Below are 16600 nucleotides of genomic sequence, written 5' to 3'. Positions count from 1 at the left end.
GTTGTACTCTGCCTGGTGTACTCTGTTTTATAATCAAGATGCCTGAAAACATAAAAAAAAAAAAATGACATAAAAAGAAACACCCAGTCATTCTTGCAAACAGTATGGGAACAGTAGCTGAATGCATTAGCCAAAACAATGAGAAAAAACTATGCTTTGGTGATAATTTTCCATTTCACAGCCTAACATTGTGAGGGCTGATGGAAGCTAACATTGTGAAGGAATAGCACAAGTATTACTGCTTTGCGTCTGACATCCATGTTACTTCTGTTCATGCACGCACAGACCTGATCTTATTACTTTCAAATAACAATGTGGAAGCTGTACTCAAACCAGATTCAGCCAACAAATTCAGTTAATCCACAGTCTAAAATAAACTAAGATTCACTGAAAAACAAGAACTGCAACTACAATATTGTTTACAGATTTATATATTATTAAAAAATATAAACCAGTTATACCTCAGTCTTATAAATACAGTTTTCAGCTGTGTTTGTCTTATTTTACCATGGTTTATTTTACATTGAAGATACAGTACATTATAATTCATGTTAGTATGTAAACTTGACACAGTCTATGGTGGATGGTCTTAATAAATACCTGAAAACATTGAAAGACGTTCTGTACTTAAGTTTATTTTATTTTGTATTGCACTTTGAAGCCTTTGTGGGCAGAAATAGCCCAAATATATCTCACACTAATTCTTTCAGTCTATTTGCATTATTATCTCAATAAACTTGAAAACTTCATTCACCAGATCTTTTATCTATCTGTTAAAATATTCTGCATGTGATTGAAAAAAACAACAACTATCCTTTAGCAGCTCTGATTCAAATTTTTTTTTTATTGCAATTAAAAAATTAATTAGCTGAAAACCTTCTAAATATCAATTTTAGCTTTTCTTCTTCTTCTTTTTCTATTACAGGGTTTTAAACTCTGATCCACAAGCACCAACGTCCAACAACATTTTTGATGTCATTGCCTCCACCTACCTGAATGAAATGCTTGAATTACCTCCTCAGCATGTCTTGAGGTTCTGTGGAAGCACTTTAATGACCCAATCATTTGATTCAGATCTGTTAAAGCAGGTAATCATTGGCCCTAGAGGACAGTGGTTTCACCACCATGCTCTTTTCAAGCCGATGTTCCACTTTAGTAGCAACAGCAGGGGGCAGTGTTCGGTTTTACTGTGTCTTATACAGACATAAGAAATAGGAGGTTGACTATCCACCTCTGCGGTGAAAAATGTTTCTTCAATTATATTTGAAGAAACCAAAAGAAAATGTCTCAGTTTCAGATTTTTTTTCTTATAAATGCTGATTTCTCCACTATTGTCACAAAGTCTCTGTGGTATTTAGAGCACTACAGTTTAGGTTTTGCTGCTGCGTTATTTTAAAGTGTGGTATTTTCTACATGGTTCCTCTTTTATAGGCAGTAAGTTTAAATTATTTTGAATTTTTTTCATGAATACCTGTGTTCCTTGTTGTAAAATTGATAATTAGAAACAATAAAAGTATTAGCTTGGTATACAAAGATGCTCTAAACCCTGACAGGTTAAAGAATACTGATATCTGACTTAACATTTGTTTAATAAAATGTTTTTGAGAAATTTACAAAACTGGAAATTTAGGTCAGGTGTACGACAGTATAAGGTAACAACTTGTACTATGCATTCAAAGTGTGTTTCTCTGTTTTCAGGGGATGGTAGCAAATCCAGACCAAACACAGATGTTTTATTTTTTATAAATGTTTCCTTTTTTGTGTTGTACTGGTTTGCTTGAAGTCCATGATATATTAGACATTCACACAACATTAAGACCTCTTTGGTTTAATGACACTAGATGAACTGAACTCTTTGTTTGTCTCTCATCCCCTTTACGTACCATCATTTCAGCTAATCCTGTTTACACTTCTCATAAGTTGTGTGACATTGTACCCTTTCTTATGATTTTCTACACTGACAAATGTGTGTTGGTGTTAGTTTGAGCTCGTGTAATTACAGTATTCATCACGATTCTCCTAAGTCTATTGCTCACACACCAAAAGGTGTGAGCAATCAGTTTTCTGAAAATTTTTTAGCTGTGTGGCTTTCTCATCTTCTGTGGTGATTTCGGGTGTGCAGGCTGAGCTGAACCAGCTCTGACATACTGAGTATCAAGGCTCCACTGGACTTTCCCTTTAAGAACAGCAGCTCCTGCTAATTAGTGCTTTGGCAGCTGCTTTCGCCTTAGTTTTTGTGTGTGTGTGTGCATATTGGTTGTCGGAGGGGAGCCGAGTGCTGGAACCATCCCTGATGTTGCTATGATACGGGGAACGTGAAAGGCTAGCATTAACTTTAGCAACAATATGGCTCAGCATTTGAAATACCTCAAGCTCTGATGGGGTTTTTGGTGGTAAAAAGAAGGCAAAAAATATCAGTTAATTTCTGCAATTTGTCCTTAAAATTACTGAAATTATTAGAATAAATTGTTAATGAGATCATATTTAAGGTTTTTTTTTTCATTCATTTCCTAATTATTTATTGAGACCAGATCTGAACTTTGTAACATCCGCCATTTAAAGGCCTGTCTGTTTGGCTCAGAGGCTCAGAGAGTGACCCTGAGTGGAGGCTCTAGTACTTGGCATGTGGGTACACTTCCCAGAAAAATAAGATTTCACCAGACACTTCAAAGGAATCTTTTGCATCAATACACGCTAGAACCGAAAATTTTGACTTGTCTACTTGCAACTTCAGGATAGTTGACCTGGCACTACAAAATCACGGCAAGGGGAAAACATGACGGATTCACAAAACCGAAAATAAAAAAATGGCTGCTGAAAGGTGATTTTATTTTTCTGTCCTTCATGGGCTTTTCTTTAATTGGCTCCCTGCCTCTGCTGAAGAAAAGCATCACCATAGCAGGATGCTGTCATCCTCATGTTTCACAGCAGGAAGTTTCCCAGAGTTTTGTGCTATGTTCACCTACAAAACCAAATAGCACTAAAATGATGGACAGATTTTCTCACCTGATCTATGGGGTCTCTGCAGAGAAGCCTCTTGGCTGCTTCTCTGATTAATGATCTCCCTGCCTGACGCTTGACTTAATTAATTTGAATTTTAATGTATCAGAGTAATGGAGGGTGAATCCAAATCCAAGCCACACTTTCTAGGTTTTATTGGTAACACATTTTAAAGTTTTCTAGTAAGCCTGTTGCAATAAATCAATTAAAAAAAGTTTGATAATTTCCATGTGCATGATTGTTTGATTTTTCTCGTCTCTCTCTTTCTACCAAAGACTGGATGACAAAAGGCTTCAGTCTGGTCCTTCAGTCTCAATTAGCCCCTTTTTTGAGAGTAATTTTGTTTACAGGAACTTCAGTATCCATTTTATTTGTCGATCCATGTATATTTATTTATTCATTTATTCATTTATTTTGGATTTTTTTAAATGTCTTCAAGTTCCAGTGTTAAATGTTGATTAGAAATTGGAAATTAAAGTTTATTGGTCTTTGAGGAGGTGCACTTGTATTATTATGCCATTACCATTAAATTACTTGAAAATATTCTCAAAACAACATTTGTGCTTTTTATATGTAAAAACAAAAACTCTTTTTTTTTTTTTTTTTCCCCAAATTTTTCTAAATTCTTCTTCCTTTTTACCTAGAAATTTGTGGGGGCTAGACATGAGCTTGAGGCTGTACGCACCACTTCAGTCTTTGTGTGTATGTTCTGAAGTGTGGTGCCGTGTCCTGTGAAGTGCCTTTGTTTGCTTTGGTTGACCTTTAGCAAAACCTCCTGAATTAATTTCCATTAAGCTGTCCTCTCGTCTCTTGATGATTTTCTCAGAAACGAGTCATATTTCTATATTTTTTATTTCACAATAATAGTAAAATTCTACACGTAGTTGAAAATGATCTTACCTGAACACATTTTCATGTGATTTAAAGTGGGAGGTAGAGGAGATGGGTGGAGAAGGAAAAACCGTGCTGCCGTGTGATTGGCAGGCTGACCTTTGTTCCCTCCCCTTCTTGTGCCCGATGGGGGCGTTTCACTATGGAAACTGAGCCCTTCGTGTGTGTGTGTGTGTGTGTGTGCCTCCACCGGAGAATGGAACTTGTCAGCTCAGTGTGTGAAGGAGTATGTGTGTGAGTGAAACAGACGGAAACAACCGATCTAATTAGACAAATTAAACATCGGTGATTTACAGCCCGTTTATTTTAAACAGCTTCTGCTGATTAGTTAAGCAGTTCTGAGGGCACAGTGGCACTGAGGCATGTCTCCATCCATGCTGGTCGTCTGCCCGGGCTTCCTGTTGTAGATTCCTCCTGAAGACGCTCCGTCTGTGCAAGTGTGGCTCACATATGTAAACTGAACAGTCGGTGGGTTTCCTCCTCTTTGAGAGGAGAACAGGATGAGCCTGAGGAAGAGGCTCTCCTTCAAGCGCGTCTGGAACTTTAATACAGTGAGTACTTCACGTACAAACCCAGAGCGTGAGAAAGTGCTTAACTTGTTATCCTTTTTTGTCAGTGTTGCTTCAAGTAGACAAGTAAATCTAAACTAAAACGTTGCTTCTTTGCTATAGTAAAGTTTAGTCTGTTTCGTGGGAAGTTAATAGGAAACTACAAAAATGTCTCGCTCTGCATGTCAGTGTTACTCTGTTGACTGTGCGTGAGAAAGAAGGGGACAAATGCACAAAACTGGGAACTATTTACTACTGCAAAGTGTAGGAGATGCAAAGAAAGGGAATTCCACTGACTTCATCCTGAGGAGAGGGAAAAAAAGAAAAAAACCAGTAATGGATTCTTTGGGTGGAAATGAACTGAGGTTCTTCTATTGTTTTTTGAGAAAATTGATGCGGTGGTGTGAGGTGGGTCAAGAGATTCATTTCAAAGGTAAAATGAGGCTAAAAGAGAGGCAAACACAACTTTGCTCCAGGCACTTTTTGTCTTTCTCTTCAAGCCAGATGTTTTCTGCAACAGAGAAACTGAGAAGAGAAACCAAGGCAAAGAAAGTGGGAGCTACTTTTTTCCTTCCTGCGAAGGCTTCTCTTTTATATGTGTGTTTAACCCTGCGGAGCAAACAACTTTAAGACAATGGAAAGACGGTTTGAGTGACTCATTTTTAGTACATTTCCTCTCATCCAGAATGTTGTCTGTCAGCTATAAGCCGTTCAGGCAGATGTGCTCGATCAGATTTACTTTGTGTTTACATCTCGTTTGCTGCTCTGTCTGTTTTAGGCACCAGCCCAAGTATAACAGACATTTCTCACTGGCTCAGACTCTGAGTCACATCTCCTGTGTGTCTCTGTTGTAGGGAAAAACCATTATCTGAATTCCTCCCTGTCAATGAGGGTAGGTATCGATTTGGGAGCTGCGGGGATTTCTGGGCTCACCCCAGTCTTTCATAGAGAATGTCACCGTTTAGGAACTATTGATGTTTCTACTGCTCTTCCTGTCTGGCACGTTTCATGTATTAACACCTGAGCCATCTCATTCGTCTCAATTTTGATTATCAGAACCAAATCCTCTTTTCCATGCCACCGTTTCCGTGTCGAGGCGTTCTGAAGCCGAGCAGCTTTACCGTTGCCAGTCTTGGCAGGATGACTCCAGCCTTCTCAATGGCAGCCACTATTCCACCTCATATTCAAAAGTAAACACACAGGCACACACTCGCTCAGACCGTTGGTCCTCCAGCTTCCTCCTCTGCTGGAAGTGTGTGTGGGAATCAGTGTGTTACCTTTTAGGGACTGTGTGTGCAAGCTATTTATTGGGTTATAGGCGTGGCCTCCTTGCAGTGATGCCGCTGTTTACAGACTTTTAAGATATGTTGATGCTCTTTCACATTTCAATCATCTTTCACTGGAGCAGTTCAATCTGGGAAAAGCTCATGCCTTACCAAAGGTGGCAGCTCAGAGAGGTGTTGGAGCCAGGAATAAGCTCCTGTGGTGCAAACAGTGTTGTCTTTGTGTGCGTGGGTGCGTGTGTGTGTGTGTGTGTGTGTGTGTATATAAGTTGTTTTATCTATCACAGTCTCCAACACCGATAGACATTTCTGTTTTCTCTGTGGAGTGTTCAAGCTCCCTCATTGTCTCATCCCCTAAAACAGACTGTCCTTTTCCATCATCCACCAAAACGAGGCATGTTCTGGAAACTCAAGATTGTTTAACAATGGCTTTAAACTATTAATATTATGGTAGCTGTCAGAGTAACGGATGTGAGATGTACTCATGTTTTCTAAACCTGGTGTTTAAGCTGCATGACTATATATAACTTCCTATAATGAAGGAGATGTGCACACAAGGACCAACCACTCGCTGCAAATTTCAGCACCAAACCTGAGTTGAACAGGCCACGCTTATGGCTTAATGGGATAATTTTATGACTAGACAATTGGAAACAACAGGAACATGTAATCAAATAGGATTTAACTCGTAGAAAGAAAAACAGTTCCTTTCCTTTTTAGGACACACAAACTATAGTGTGTAACAGATAAACAGTATGACCAGGCACATAGATTTAGCGTTGATATTGATTTTTTGTTTATGTGAACTTAACATTATAATTCAGGGTCTAGAGGTAAGGTTTTGTTCAAGTTTAAATGTAGTCATTATCTTTTCTGCAGTATCTAGCGCTCTTGGTTTCTTCTCTTAGTATTTATTCAGATTAGTTGGAAGCTAAAACTACCAGCCAATACACATCATGACTAAAGATGAACTTCTGTATTACAACTATAAACTATAAAGCATATTGGTTTTTGCTTATTTGTGGATCATTAACCTTTTCTTGATCTTTTGTTATTACTTTTTATTACATTTTCTAGCATAATTTTGGTCTGATAAAAAAATAATTTTAATTTTTTAAAATAAATTGTAGATATCCTAATTTGATCTCACCAGAATCAACTTGAACATCAACATGTGAAGAATATGTGTAAATAAACAAGTGTATTGTTGACACAGCATCACCACAGGTGAGGCGCAGTACTGGGTTATAGGCGTGGCCTATAACTGCCTCAACCCAGATTTCTTTCATGCATTTCAACAGGCATTGTGTTAATTCAGAGACTTTGACCGTAAAACTGTTGATATCACCAATAAAAAAGCTAATTTATGAAAAATTAAGTGGAGGTCTCATCATTTTAGCATCTATTTAACTTCTGATGCACCTATTTTACGTTTCATATTTAAACTTCCCCTGAACATGTCACTGCAGCCAGTCAATCAGTTATAAAGATTAGAGGGCAATTACTTTCTTTCCCCCTCCTAAATTAGAGATTTATCTGTCAGTTGCATTTTATAGTTACTCCAGTTAACTTTATTTGACAACAGCCATTTGAACCTCCTCACTGAGGAACAAATGAAGCGTTATCATATTCTATGAAGGCATCCGACACTGCAGCCAAGTTTGAATCCACAAAATTGGTTTCCAGACACATTCTGATTTTGTACCAAGAAAACCTTCATCTCATTAGCAAAGAGTTCTTTGTAGATTTTCAACTTCAATCAGACTCTACTGACAACGCCTTTAGCATATGAACAAGCAAGTGGCATCTGGTATCTGTGGAAACACAACAACTTGACTTTAAGACTATAACTGCTCTTCATTTTAAGTAGTATTCTAGACTTACTGAAATGCTCATATCAGCTGATATGTAGGTTTTTTTTTTCTGTTTTATCACCGATGTGCTAGAAAGAGATGCATTTCTATTGGTGTTATTTTACATCTATATACCTCACTTTAAATGTAGGTCTTGAGGAGAGGCATTTGAAGAGGGAATGTCTGGAAAACCCCAGTTATTCTCTTTGGGTTGTCAGGAATGACCAGGACCTGCCAAAAGAGGAGTGACTGAGAAAACACAGTCACTCCAGCCTGTGTTTCACAGGAATGGTTAGAAGGAAGCCATGGTAATGTGAGATGGAGAAAGGAAGAAAAAGCGAGATTATTGGAGACGGAGGGGAGGCAGGGGAGGGGTAAATACAAAAAATGGGGATGAGGGAAAATACCATGCAAGGGAATTGGATGATGAAAGTCGAGAAGAGCAGACTTAAGGTCTCAACCTGGGGCCAAACTTTCCCAACATACGGTCCGTCTGGAAGTGATCACTGTTAAAAAATGAATACGCACACATAGAAACAGACCCCACATACAAAAAATTCACAACTTTACCAGATGTCAGGCATATGATTCAGTAGTTTAGCCCACAGAGAACTCCTCACTCACTCTAATGATGCACAGAGGCTGATTTTTGGTGAGATGTGAGAAATGTGAGGTTAGATCAGTGAAAAGAGCAGTTTACACACTTCTGCCCCTGTTATTAAGCTGTTCCTCTCTGTTCATTCAACCACACTGACGTCCTGTTCAGACACATCGGATCTTTTTCACCTGCAGGGACACACGAATGTCTAATCCCTCTGATCAAACCGTGCCATCTGGGACAGTCAGAGTAGCTCAAGACAAGATCTGGACAGTATGTATATGAGCCAAAGCAGCACATATGCTGCACCAAGAGGTCAAATATAATGAGACTTGCTTTAGTCAGTTATTCCAGGGAGAGATCTGATAAATAGCAAAAATATAACTTAATTTACAGTGATATTACAAAGAATTCCCAGATTACAACTCATTGGCAACTAAAGACTAGTTTTGCAGTTATTTTCAAATCTGAGCTTTTTTGACCCACATTTTGGCCTAATGCAGTCATGAGGAACTCTGCCGACTCGTTTGAAACCCTCCATGAGGAAAATAAGTCAGGTTTTGTTTTCTGAAAAGTCTGGTTGTTCACAAAGGGCTGTCTCCATGTACATTAATGGAAAGTTGAGTAGAAGGAAAAACACACAGAGCAATAGCTGTTCATTGTGTTTTATGAATCTATGTAATATACGTTTCACATTTTTAAACGGAATTACCGGCACTGGCTTAAAATAATTTTTTAGTAATAATCTAAATCAAATTCCCACAGGACATGGCTGGCTCCATTGCCAATTAAAGAAAAGCCAGACACAGCATAAGAGAAAGGCTCACCCTTGACAGAGCTGCTTATTTTAAAAAGTTTTGTCTTGTGTAGACAAAACTTTTGTCTACACAAAACTCGTTGTTTGAGTTCAGGAGGCTCTTTGTTCGTTGGTGAGTCATGGGTATTCATTAACTAAGGGAGTCCTAATGCTGAATGTAAACTCAGATTTCCACCTGATTGTATCAGTGAACAGACAGTGATGCAAGCAGTTTGAGTTTTGGTTTGTTTCTTGTATGCTGTGAAATTTACGGAGTTTTGAGTTCAGTCTATTTATTATCGAATATAAGAAATAAAGAGGAAAAACACGATTCCCTAGAAATGAAGTTGCAGCATTTCTCATGACTAGCTGTGAAAAATACTCTAGAAATATCTTTTTATTCACAAGACTCCCACATGTCTGTGCAGGGTAATAAACTCATTGGAAGTCAATATCTTGATAGCTGGAATGCTTTCATCTCCCCTGCTGATATTAGTTTAGCATTTTCTACTATTTACATCTGTTTTTCCTCCATCGCCCCACATATTCTCAATGGCAGACAGTCCTGTCTCGGACAGCTCCCCACCTCTCCTGTCCTGTCTTGCTCATGTCTGTCGTTTTATATATTTATCCATTACTTTGTCTGAGTCACAGGGGTTTTCATTGTTCCACAGTTAGCTTCGTTACTGATGTCTGTGCTGAATTACCTCATCCCAGCTGAGCATGTCTGAGATACAAATCTGTGCTGCATGTATGGTTTGTGTTTCTGTGTTCTGGTTTTAGTTGAGGAAACTCTGGATTTTGTCTAGCAGAAGTTTTGCTTTCTTGTGTTGTTTTTGTTATTATGTGGTGTGTCAATAAAGTAGCAAAAATGTCATTCCAGAAATTTCCCAGACTTTCTCAAAATTAAAGGGCTGTGAGGGAGCCTATAACCGTGGCGCAAGAGGTGGGTTGCACCCTGCACAGCTCTCCAGTCCGTCACTGAGATAGACTGGTTTGTGACTAGCAAAAAAAAAATCAGATCACAGTTTTTTTTGTTGTTTTTTTTTTTTACATTAGTTTACTCAGTTTTCCTATTTCACAATATAACTTTTAAATTAGGAACATGTGGAATAACACCCTGAAGCGAAAACCAAGTTGAATGGTCTTTAGATTCAGTTAGGAGTCCACCAGCTGTACATCCTCACTTGTCAAAGTTTATTCACTATATCGTCCAAATACTCTCCAAATCTGTCAAATCGTGAAGAAATCTTTTTTCAATGAAACCCATATGAAACGCCACAAATTTTCATCACAAGCATTCGTCCAAAACTTTGGTTTTGACCTTCTCAAAAACATTGATTCATTCTTGAGTCATTAAGTCGTTTTTTTGTTCATTTTAACAGATGCTTTGATTCACTATTCCGAAAATAAAATCCTGTGTAGGTTTTCTAGCAGACACCTGAAGTTTTGGGTCAATGGTAACTTTCATTTGGAACAAATAATTATATCCTCTTGGAAAATAAACAGAGTTCAGTCTAGGTAAAAGAGCCCCCAAATCCTTTTCACCATAACATTTCACAAAGGTCACAGTGTGCTTTTGATAATTTGTATTGTTGCTCATGTGCCAAACATACCATCTGGAATTGTGGCCCAAATATTTACCTCCCACAGAGTTTTGGGAAATTTTAGCCAGGCATAGATGTTTACTTTGGACAAAAATATGTCAGCCTATTCCTTTGTCCAGACATTCAGAGAAGACAGCCGATTGTTGTCACATGGAGAACACAAACGCTTGCCAGAATTGTCTCCAGCCCCACAGTGTTGCACGTCTCTTGTTTAGAGTCATCTTTTGGTAATGTTGTCCCACCTGGACATCTGATCTTTATTATAGGTTTATAAGAGTCATGTAATTGATGGCTGATATGAAGTCAGGAGGACTGAATGCTAAATTTGCATACAAAATTGCTTCAACAAGGTAATAACTTATGAGTACCTATTTGTATCTAGGTTATTGCAACTTTTGGACTTTTTTTCACAGAAAGATTATTTATTTTTTGTTCAACTGAATTCTGCAGGCTATGCGTCACTTGTAAAGTTGAAAAATATATATAATGATCTTTTACATGACAAGAACCTTTAATCCGGTTGTGCGTACTTCCACTACATATTATAGTTTTTAGTCCAGAGAACATCTTGTAATGTTTTAACAATTTTGACAGCTTGTGTCAAGCATAATTAACATTTAATAAACATACAATATGTCTCAAATTGTTTGACGGGACTCAATATCCATATATTCTCAGATACAATAGGACACTATTGTTTTTGTTGAAGGGATAGAGAATGTTTTCCTCACACCATTGCAAGCAGAGAAGATGCTGTAAACTGTTTTAATTAGCTTAGAAAAAAGAATGTTTTTTGAAGTTCCAAGAAAAGCTCTGGAAAAAATTAAGAAACCACTGAACATTTTTTTTCTGTTATCAGCAGATGTAAGTGTGTGACAGTCATTGCATTCCAGGGTGAATCCATCACCCATCACTAAATGCTTAAAGAAGACTGGTTAGTTGAATCCAAAAGCAATGTGCAAGACTGGTGGAGAGCAAGTCGAGATGCATGAAAGCTGTGAAAGAAGAGCAGGATTATTCCAACAAATACTCATTTCTGAAATCTTTCTAAGCTTAAACACTTGTTTCATGTTCTGTAAAGTTATTTATGTGTTTGCTTTATTGGAAGTTTAATAACAATTGTTTGACTGAAGAGCGCAAACATATGGTTGAATGTTAACTTACCTTTATCATTGGTAACTAGGTATCTAGTAGCTGCTGCAGGCTTTTTGTTTCCTTCTCTCTGCAGTGAAGACAAAACCATGTTCAAAAACTCTTTGTTGTGCCTTTACTAAGTTCAAACTCTTTTGGTTCTGCATACAAGGATTTCTATGAAGTCAATTAAATAGGGGGTTGACAACACAGATAGCAACAAAAAAATATTTGTAATATTAACATGTTTTACCAATATATTTTTGTTTAGTTCGATTGGTGAGGAGGCTTGTTGTAGATGATGCCATTATCGCTCAACTGTCTGTTTGCTGTCCTATGATTTGCATACTAATTGTCTTTCATAGGTTATTGCTTAAGTGCAACCAGCTCCACTTTATACAAAGAATCTAAATGTTGCTTTGGTGTATATTACTCTCTATTTAAGCTCCTTTGAGTTGAAATGAGATGTCAGATATGTAGACAAACATTTCACCTTTCCGTAAAATTGAGGGCATGCCTCCGTTTTTACCTTTTTCAAAGCAAAGCACACAGTAAGCCCCTCCCACTCAGCAAGGAAGTTTCCCTGCAGAGCAAGCGCAGCCTGTTTAGGCGACTCCACCCACCTTGAATACAATAAGAGTGGGCACTAACTTGTTATGGAGTGAAAATGTGTACGATGACGGGACCTGGCCTGTAACAGCCTCCATGTGGCTGAAAGTGCATGTCCAGGCAGCTGCCTCATGGCCCTCACAGACTGTGGGAGCCTGGATAAATGTGTGTTAGCTCTGGGCCAAGGAACAATCCTAACCCATGTCTCTGTGTTTCTCTTTTCAGTCCGCTGCAGTCTCTGATGGAGGTGAGTACATGAGTCTTTTAAACATTTAACACCAGCCTGAATGCTTTCTTATTATATTTTGAATCTCAGCAGTGAATTTACAACTGGGTTATGACAAATGACCAACTTTAGAGTATTATGTTTAGCCACTTAAACACTTCTGTACTAAGAGGAATAAATCTTACCTTTAGATGTCTTTCTGTGTACTTTTGCTGCTAAACTTCTTATTGTTTCTAAAGTCATTTGAGTCCTTTTAGTGTGCTGGGAACTTCCTTATTCTTCCTGTTGCCATTTTTCCCTCTCAGTACTGTAGTTCTTAAAGAATAGTGGATGTTCCAATCTGACTAAAGACGTGAGTTACCGCTGTTGTTCCTAGTGGTTTCAAATCACACCTACAAGTGACTTTGTGTGATTTGGTTTCATATCCAAACGGATCAAATTTAGTAGTACTCTACATCTTAAATAGTAAAACATATTTGGGTAAAACAGATTCGGGTAGAATCTGGTTCAACCTGCTCAGCTCCTTCCCCACCTCTGTCTGTGCTTCAACAGCTGCAATCAATGCACAGTCTCATATGTGTCAGCACATTAACTGTGTGGAGATATGCAGCAAAACGTTGTGAGCTTAAATCAGTTGCTCCTTCCCAGCAAAAGATGAAATTCACTTCTATGCTGGTTTTGTGAGATTAATTCAGAAACAAGCTAATTTGTTGTGTTTAGTTGAACTCTGAGAGGATGTTGGTGCTTTCGCGTTCCTCGTAATATAACAATTTCACCCTTTAGCTATTTCAAAAACCTTTGCACTTTTAGTAGTTTTGCATCGGACATTTCCAAGTACAAATTGGAGCCATCTTCCACAGGACGTTTTACACCATTTTGGATTAATTTGGATTTGCCAGGGGAATGTTTTATACTCACTTTGAACTATCCAACGTACTTTACTACATTCTGCTCATAGAGAAACCGAAGGAAATTTGGTTAGAGGAGTTCTATAAATAATGTCCACCAACAAGAGGTCACTCTAGGTTATCTTGCTTTCAATTGGTCATATTTAATTAGCCTAAATAGAGATCAGAAGCTCAACTAATGGAAAAAGTTAAAAATAAAGTTTTTGGAAAATTTTACAGAATGCAATTCGATTATACATGAAAAATGACATGTTGACCTTTTCATGATTTTTCATCCCTGGAACATATCATAATGAGACTAACACAAATGTAATATGTGTTCCTAATGCTTTCTGCATTGACACATAAAACTACCAAGAAAATTGAGGTGATATAGATTTGTTCTGTTTATTCAGGTGTAAAATTATAGAAGGATGGAAACCAAACGGTGTTTGGGTATGAATTTACCACTTTACAAATGGATTTACTTGATCCAGAACCAAGTAAATCCATTTTACTTGGCTCTGGAAATAAAATGGATGTGCTGTGTCACAACATGTTTTTCTTGCCAAGTTGTTGCATGTTGCAATGATACATTCTGATGGGATTTTAGCACCCCAGAAATGTACAAATAAGCCTTAACTGAGGGCAGAAGTGTGAGAAGTGGTAGAGAAAAGGTTTTGAAGCAGTTTGTAGCTGACGCTCAGTTTTAATGTAGAAAAGTTTAGGATCTTGTTTCCTCTGTAACTAAGACCAGTGAATCACTGTTTTGTGATTTATGAGCAAAGTTAAACCCATTCTGTGCTAGTGTGTGAGAGATACACAGCATAAAGATTGTAATGTTCATGGAAAAAACTATTTTCCTTAACATCAATTGGTCTGTTCCTTAAATTTATTTTGAGAAAAACAGAGTTTTTAGCTTGCATTATCATCATCAAGCTAAAGAAAGCTGTAAGAAAATCCAAAAAGGGGTTACAACATGAGGAACATAATTAGCAATATTTTTTTCTTTCTTGAAATTCATTCTAACAGACATTGTCAATGCATTAACAGCAGAAACTAGTTATTAAACTTATTATTATTTGTAAAATTTTTAAATAAATATTATTTTTGCTGTGTTCAGTTTTACCTACTTCACAGGTATGATGTACTTGGTGTTAATATATTTAGAAATGCTGTGGTGGTGCAGGGGGTTAACACGCCCCACGTTTTAGTCCCCGACGTGGACGTCGCGGGTTCGACTCCCAGTCCCGGCGGCCTTTGCCGCATGTCTCCTCGCCCTCTTTCCTGTCTGCCCACTGTCGCGAAAAATACGGGCCACTAGTGCCGCAAAAACTCTTTGGAGAAAAAAAATGGAAAAAAATAAATAAAAATACGATCCATAGACTTTCACCACCATTCAGTCCTTGCTAGTATTTCTTCCTTACAAAACGTGACCCCCTATCGTCCTGTGAGCTTTTCATGCTCTCACACCTTGGGTGTCTGCTCTGTGTTGATAAGATCTAAATTGAATTTGTTGTTTTTTTACACCACTTGGTACTCTAGTTGTCATTAATGCTCTTCAACAGTAGCACACTAAGTATGTGCAGAATCAACACAGTAGAGCGCAGAATGGATCTGTTCTGTAAAGTGTGACATCGTTAGAGAGAAGAGAGAGGATGGTTCCCCTGTGGGACGCCCGAGTTCTTCACTATAAGATACGAATGGTGGTAAATGTGGTCTGTATGCCAGATAGTCAGTAATCCATACATGTGTGAATAACCCATCCTGAATATACCTTCAGCAGTCTAGCCTGAAATGTGTTGACACCACATTTTAGTATTTTATTGTCTTTATTGTATTTTTTTTCCTGTTATATCTGCAGTTTTCTGCTATGAATCCTCTAAACAGTTGCATTTGAAAAGGTTAATCATAGAATCATCACAAAGTATAAATGGCAGCATTTTATTCTGTGTGCGTGCGTGTGTGTGTGCGTGTGTGTGTGCGTGTGTGTGTGCGTGTGTGTGTAGTAGTGTTGGGGTTCAGGCTTCATTAGTCTCAGTAGTGGCCTTCCTTTAACGAGCCCTTCATCAATGCTGTGCTTCAAGTGTGTGTGTTTCTGTGACGTGAGTTTGTGTTTGTGCTTTAGTGTCCCCTCCCTCGGCTCTGAATTATTTACCATCTCGAGGCCTGCGTGCACTTGGATCACTTACCTAGCTGGAAGCTAGTGCCTGTGTGTTGGTGTGCATGCAGGTGTGTGTGCATTCTGCGACCCAACTCTCTCTGTGGTTCCTCAGGTTGTCATCCAGGTTGCTAACCAACGGCCGCGTCTGCTTCTGCACCTTTTTCTCTTTCCCCCTCTTTCCAGTCTCTTCCTCCCTGTGATGTCAGCTGTTTGTGCCCTTAATTGGACTATTTGTTCAGGCTGGAGTGTTTGAGGTTTTGAGGGGGGTGAGAGAGAGGGACCCTGGTAGGGTGATTATGGATGGAGGGGTTTGGTTACCCCAAAGGATTCGATACTTGCCCCGCTGGCACCACACAGGCTCCTACCAGCTCTACCCAGGTGAGGAGACCGCAGGAGTTTTCATAGATTGTATTCCGGCTGGAGAAAAATGTAGAGCGCAAGAAAGAGCAATAAAACTTACTGAATGGTGGAGACTGTGGTATTGAATAGCTTAGTTTCTATACTGATTGAGGTTTTAGAGGAATGCTAATTCTGCGGCTGATGATAAAATATTGCGCTTTTTCTTTATTTCTCTTAGTGTGTACTGCACAGTTAGCATTTTGGCTAATCACTCCATTTATTACAACAGAAAACCATTTAAGGTTGCACTATTAAAAGTGTAGACTGTAATTTAAGACAGGAAAATATTTGTTTACCTTTTGTGTGCTGACTTTACCTACTTCCCTGTCTGTTAAACAGAGCTGGCTTAAATTCTGGATTTAAGAAATATGCTAAACAATTTCTTCTGTGAGTCTCATGGCAAAAAAACAAACAAAAAAAACATCTGTTGCTAAGGTTTTCAGACCTCTTGAAATATTTTACAACTTTTCAAATTACATTCACAAAAGGTAATGTAATATTTCTTTTGGGATTTTATGTGATAGACTAACACAAAGCAGTGTGGATTTAAAAGAAACAGGTAGAAGAAGACTGTGCTCTGCTAAGACGATTGTGAAATTGAACATTTT

The 16600-nt window shown here is 38.2% G+C and overlaps 1 protein-coding gene across 7 annotated transcripts in view; it reads left to right on the top strand.

The window, feature by feature from the left end:
• Nucleotides 1–16600, top strand: part of rgs12b (regulator of G protein signaling 12b) — a 53686-nt gene that overhangs the window by 20029 nt on the left and 17057 nt on the right. For all 7 annotated transcript variants that reach the window (XM_044114167.1, XM_044114168.1, XM_044114169.1 and 4 more), the window contains one exon: nt 12542–12563. In XM_044114167.1, coding sequence (XP_043970102.1) covers nt 12542–12563 — 22 coding nt within the window. The remainder of the gene's footprint in view (nt 1–12541; nt 12564–16600) is intronic.

The sequence above is a fragment of the Gambusia affinis genome, linkage group LG04 (genome assembly GCF_019740435.1).
Source record: "Gambusia affinis linkage group LG04, SWU_Gaff_1.0, whole genome shotgun sequence".
Taxonomy (NCBI): domain Eukaryota; kingdom Metazoa; phylum Chordata; class Actinopteri; order Cyprinodontiformes; family Poeciliidae; genus Gambusia; species Gambusia affinis.
Note: the sequence above shows the minus strand (reverse complement) of the source record. Positions and strands in the feature narration are given on the sequence as shown.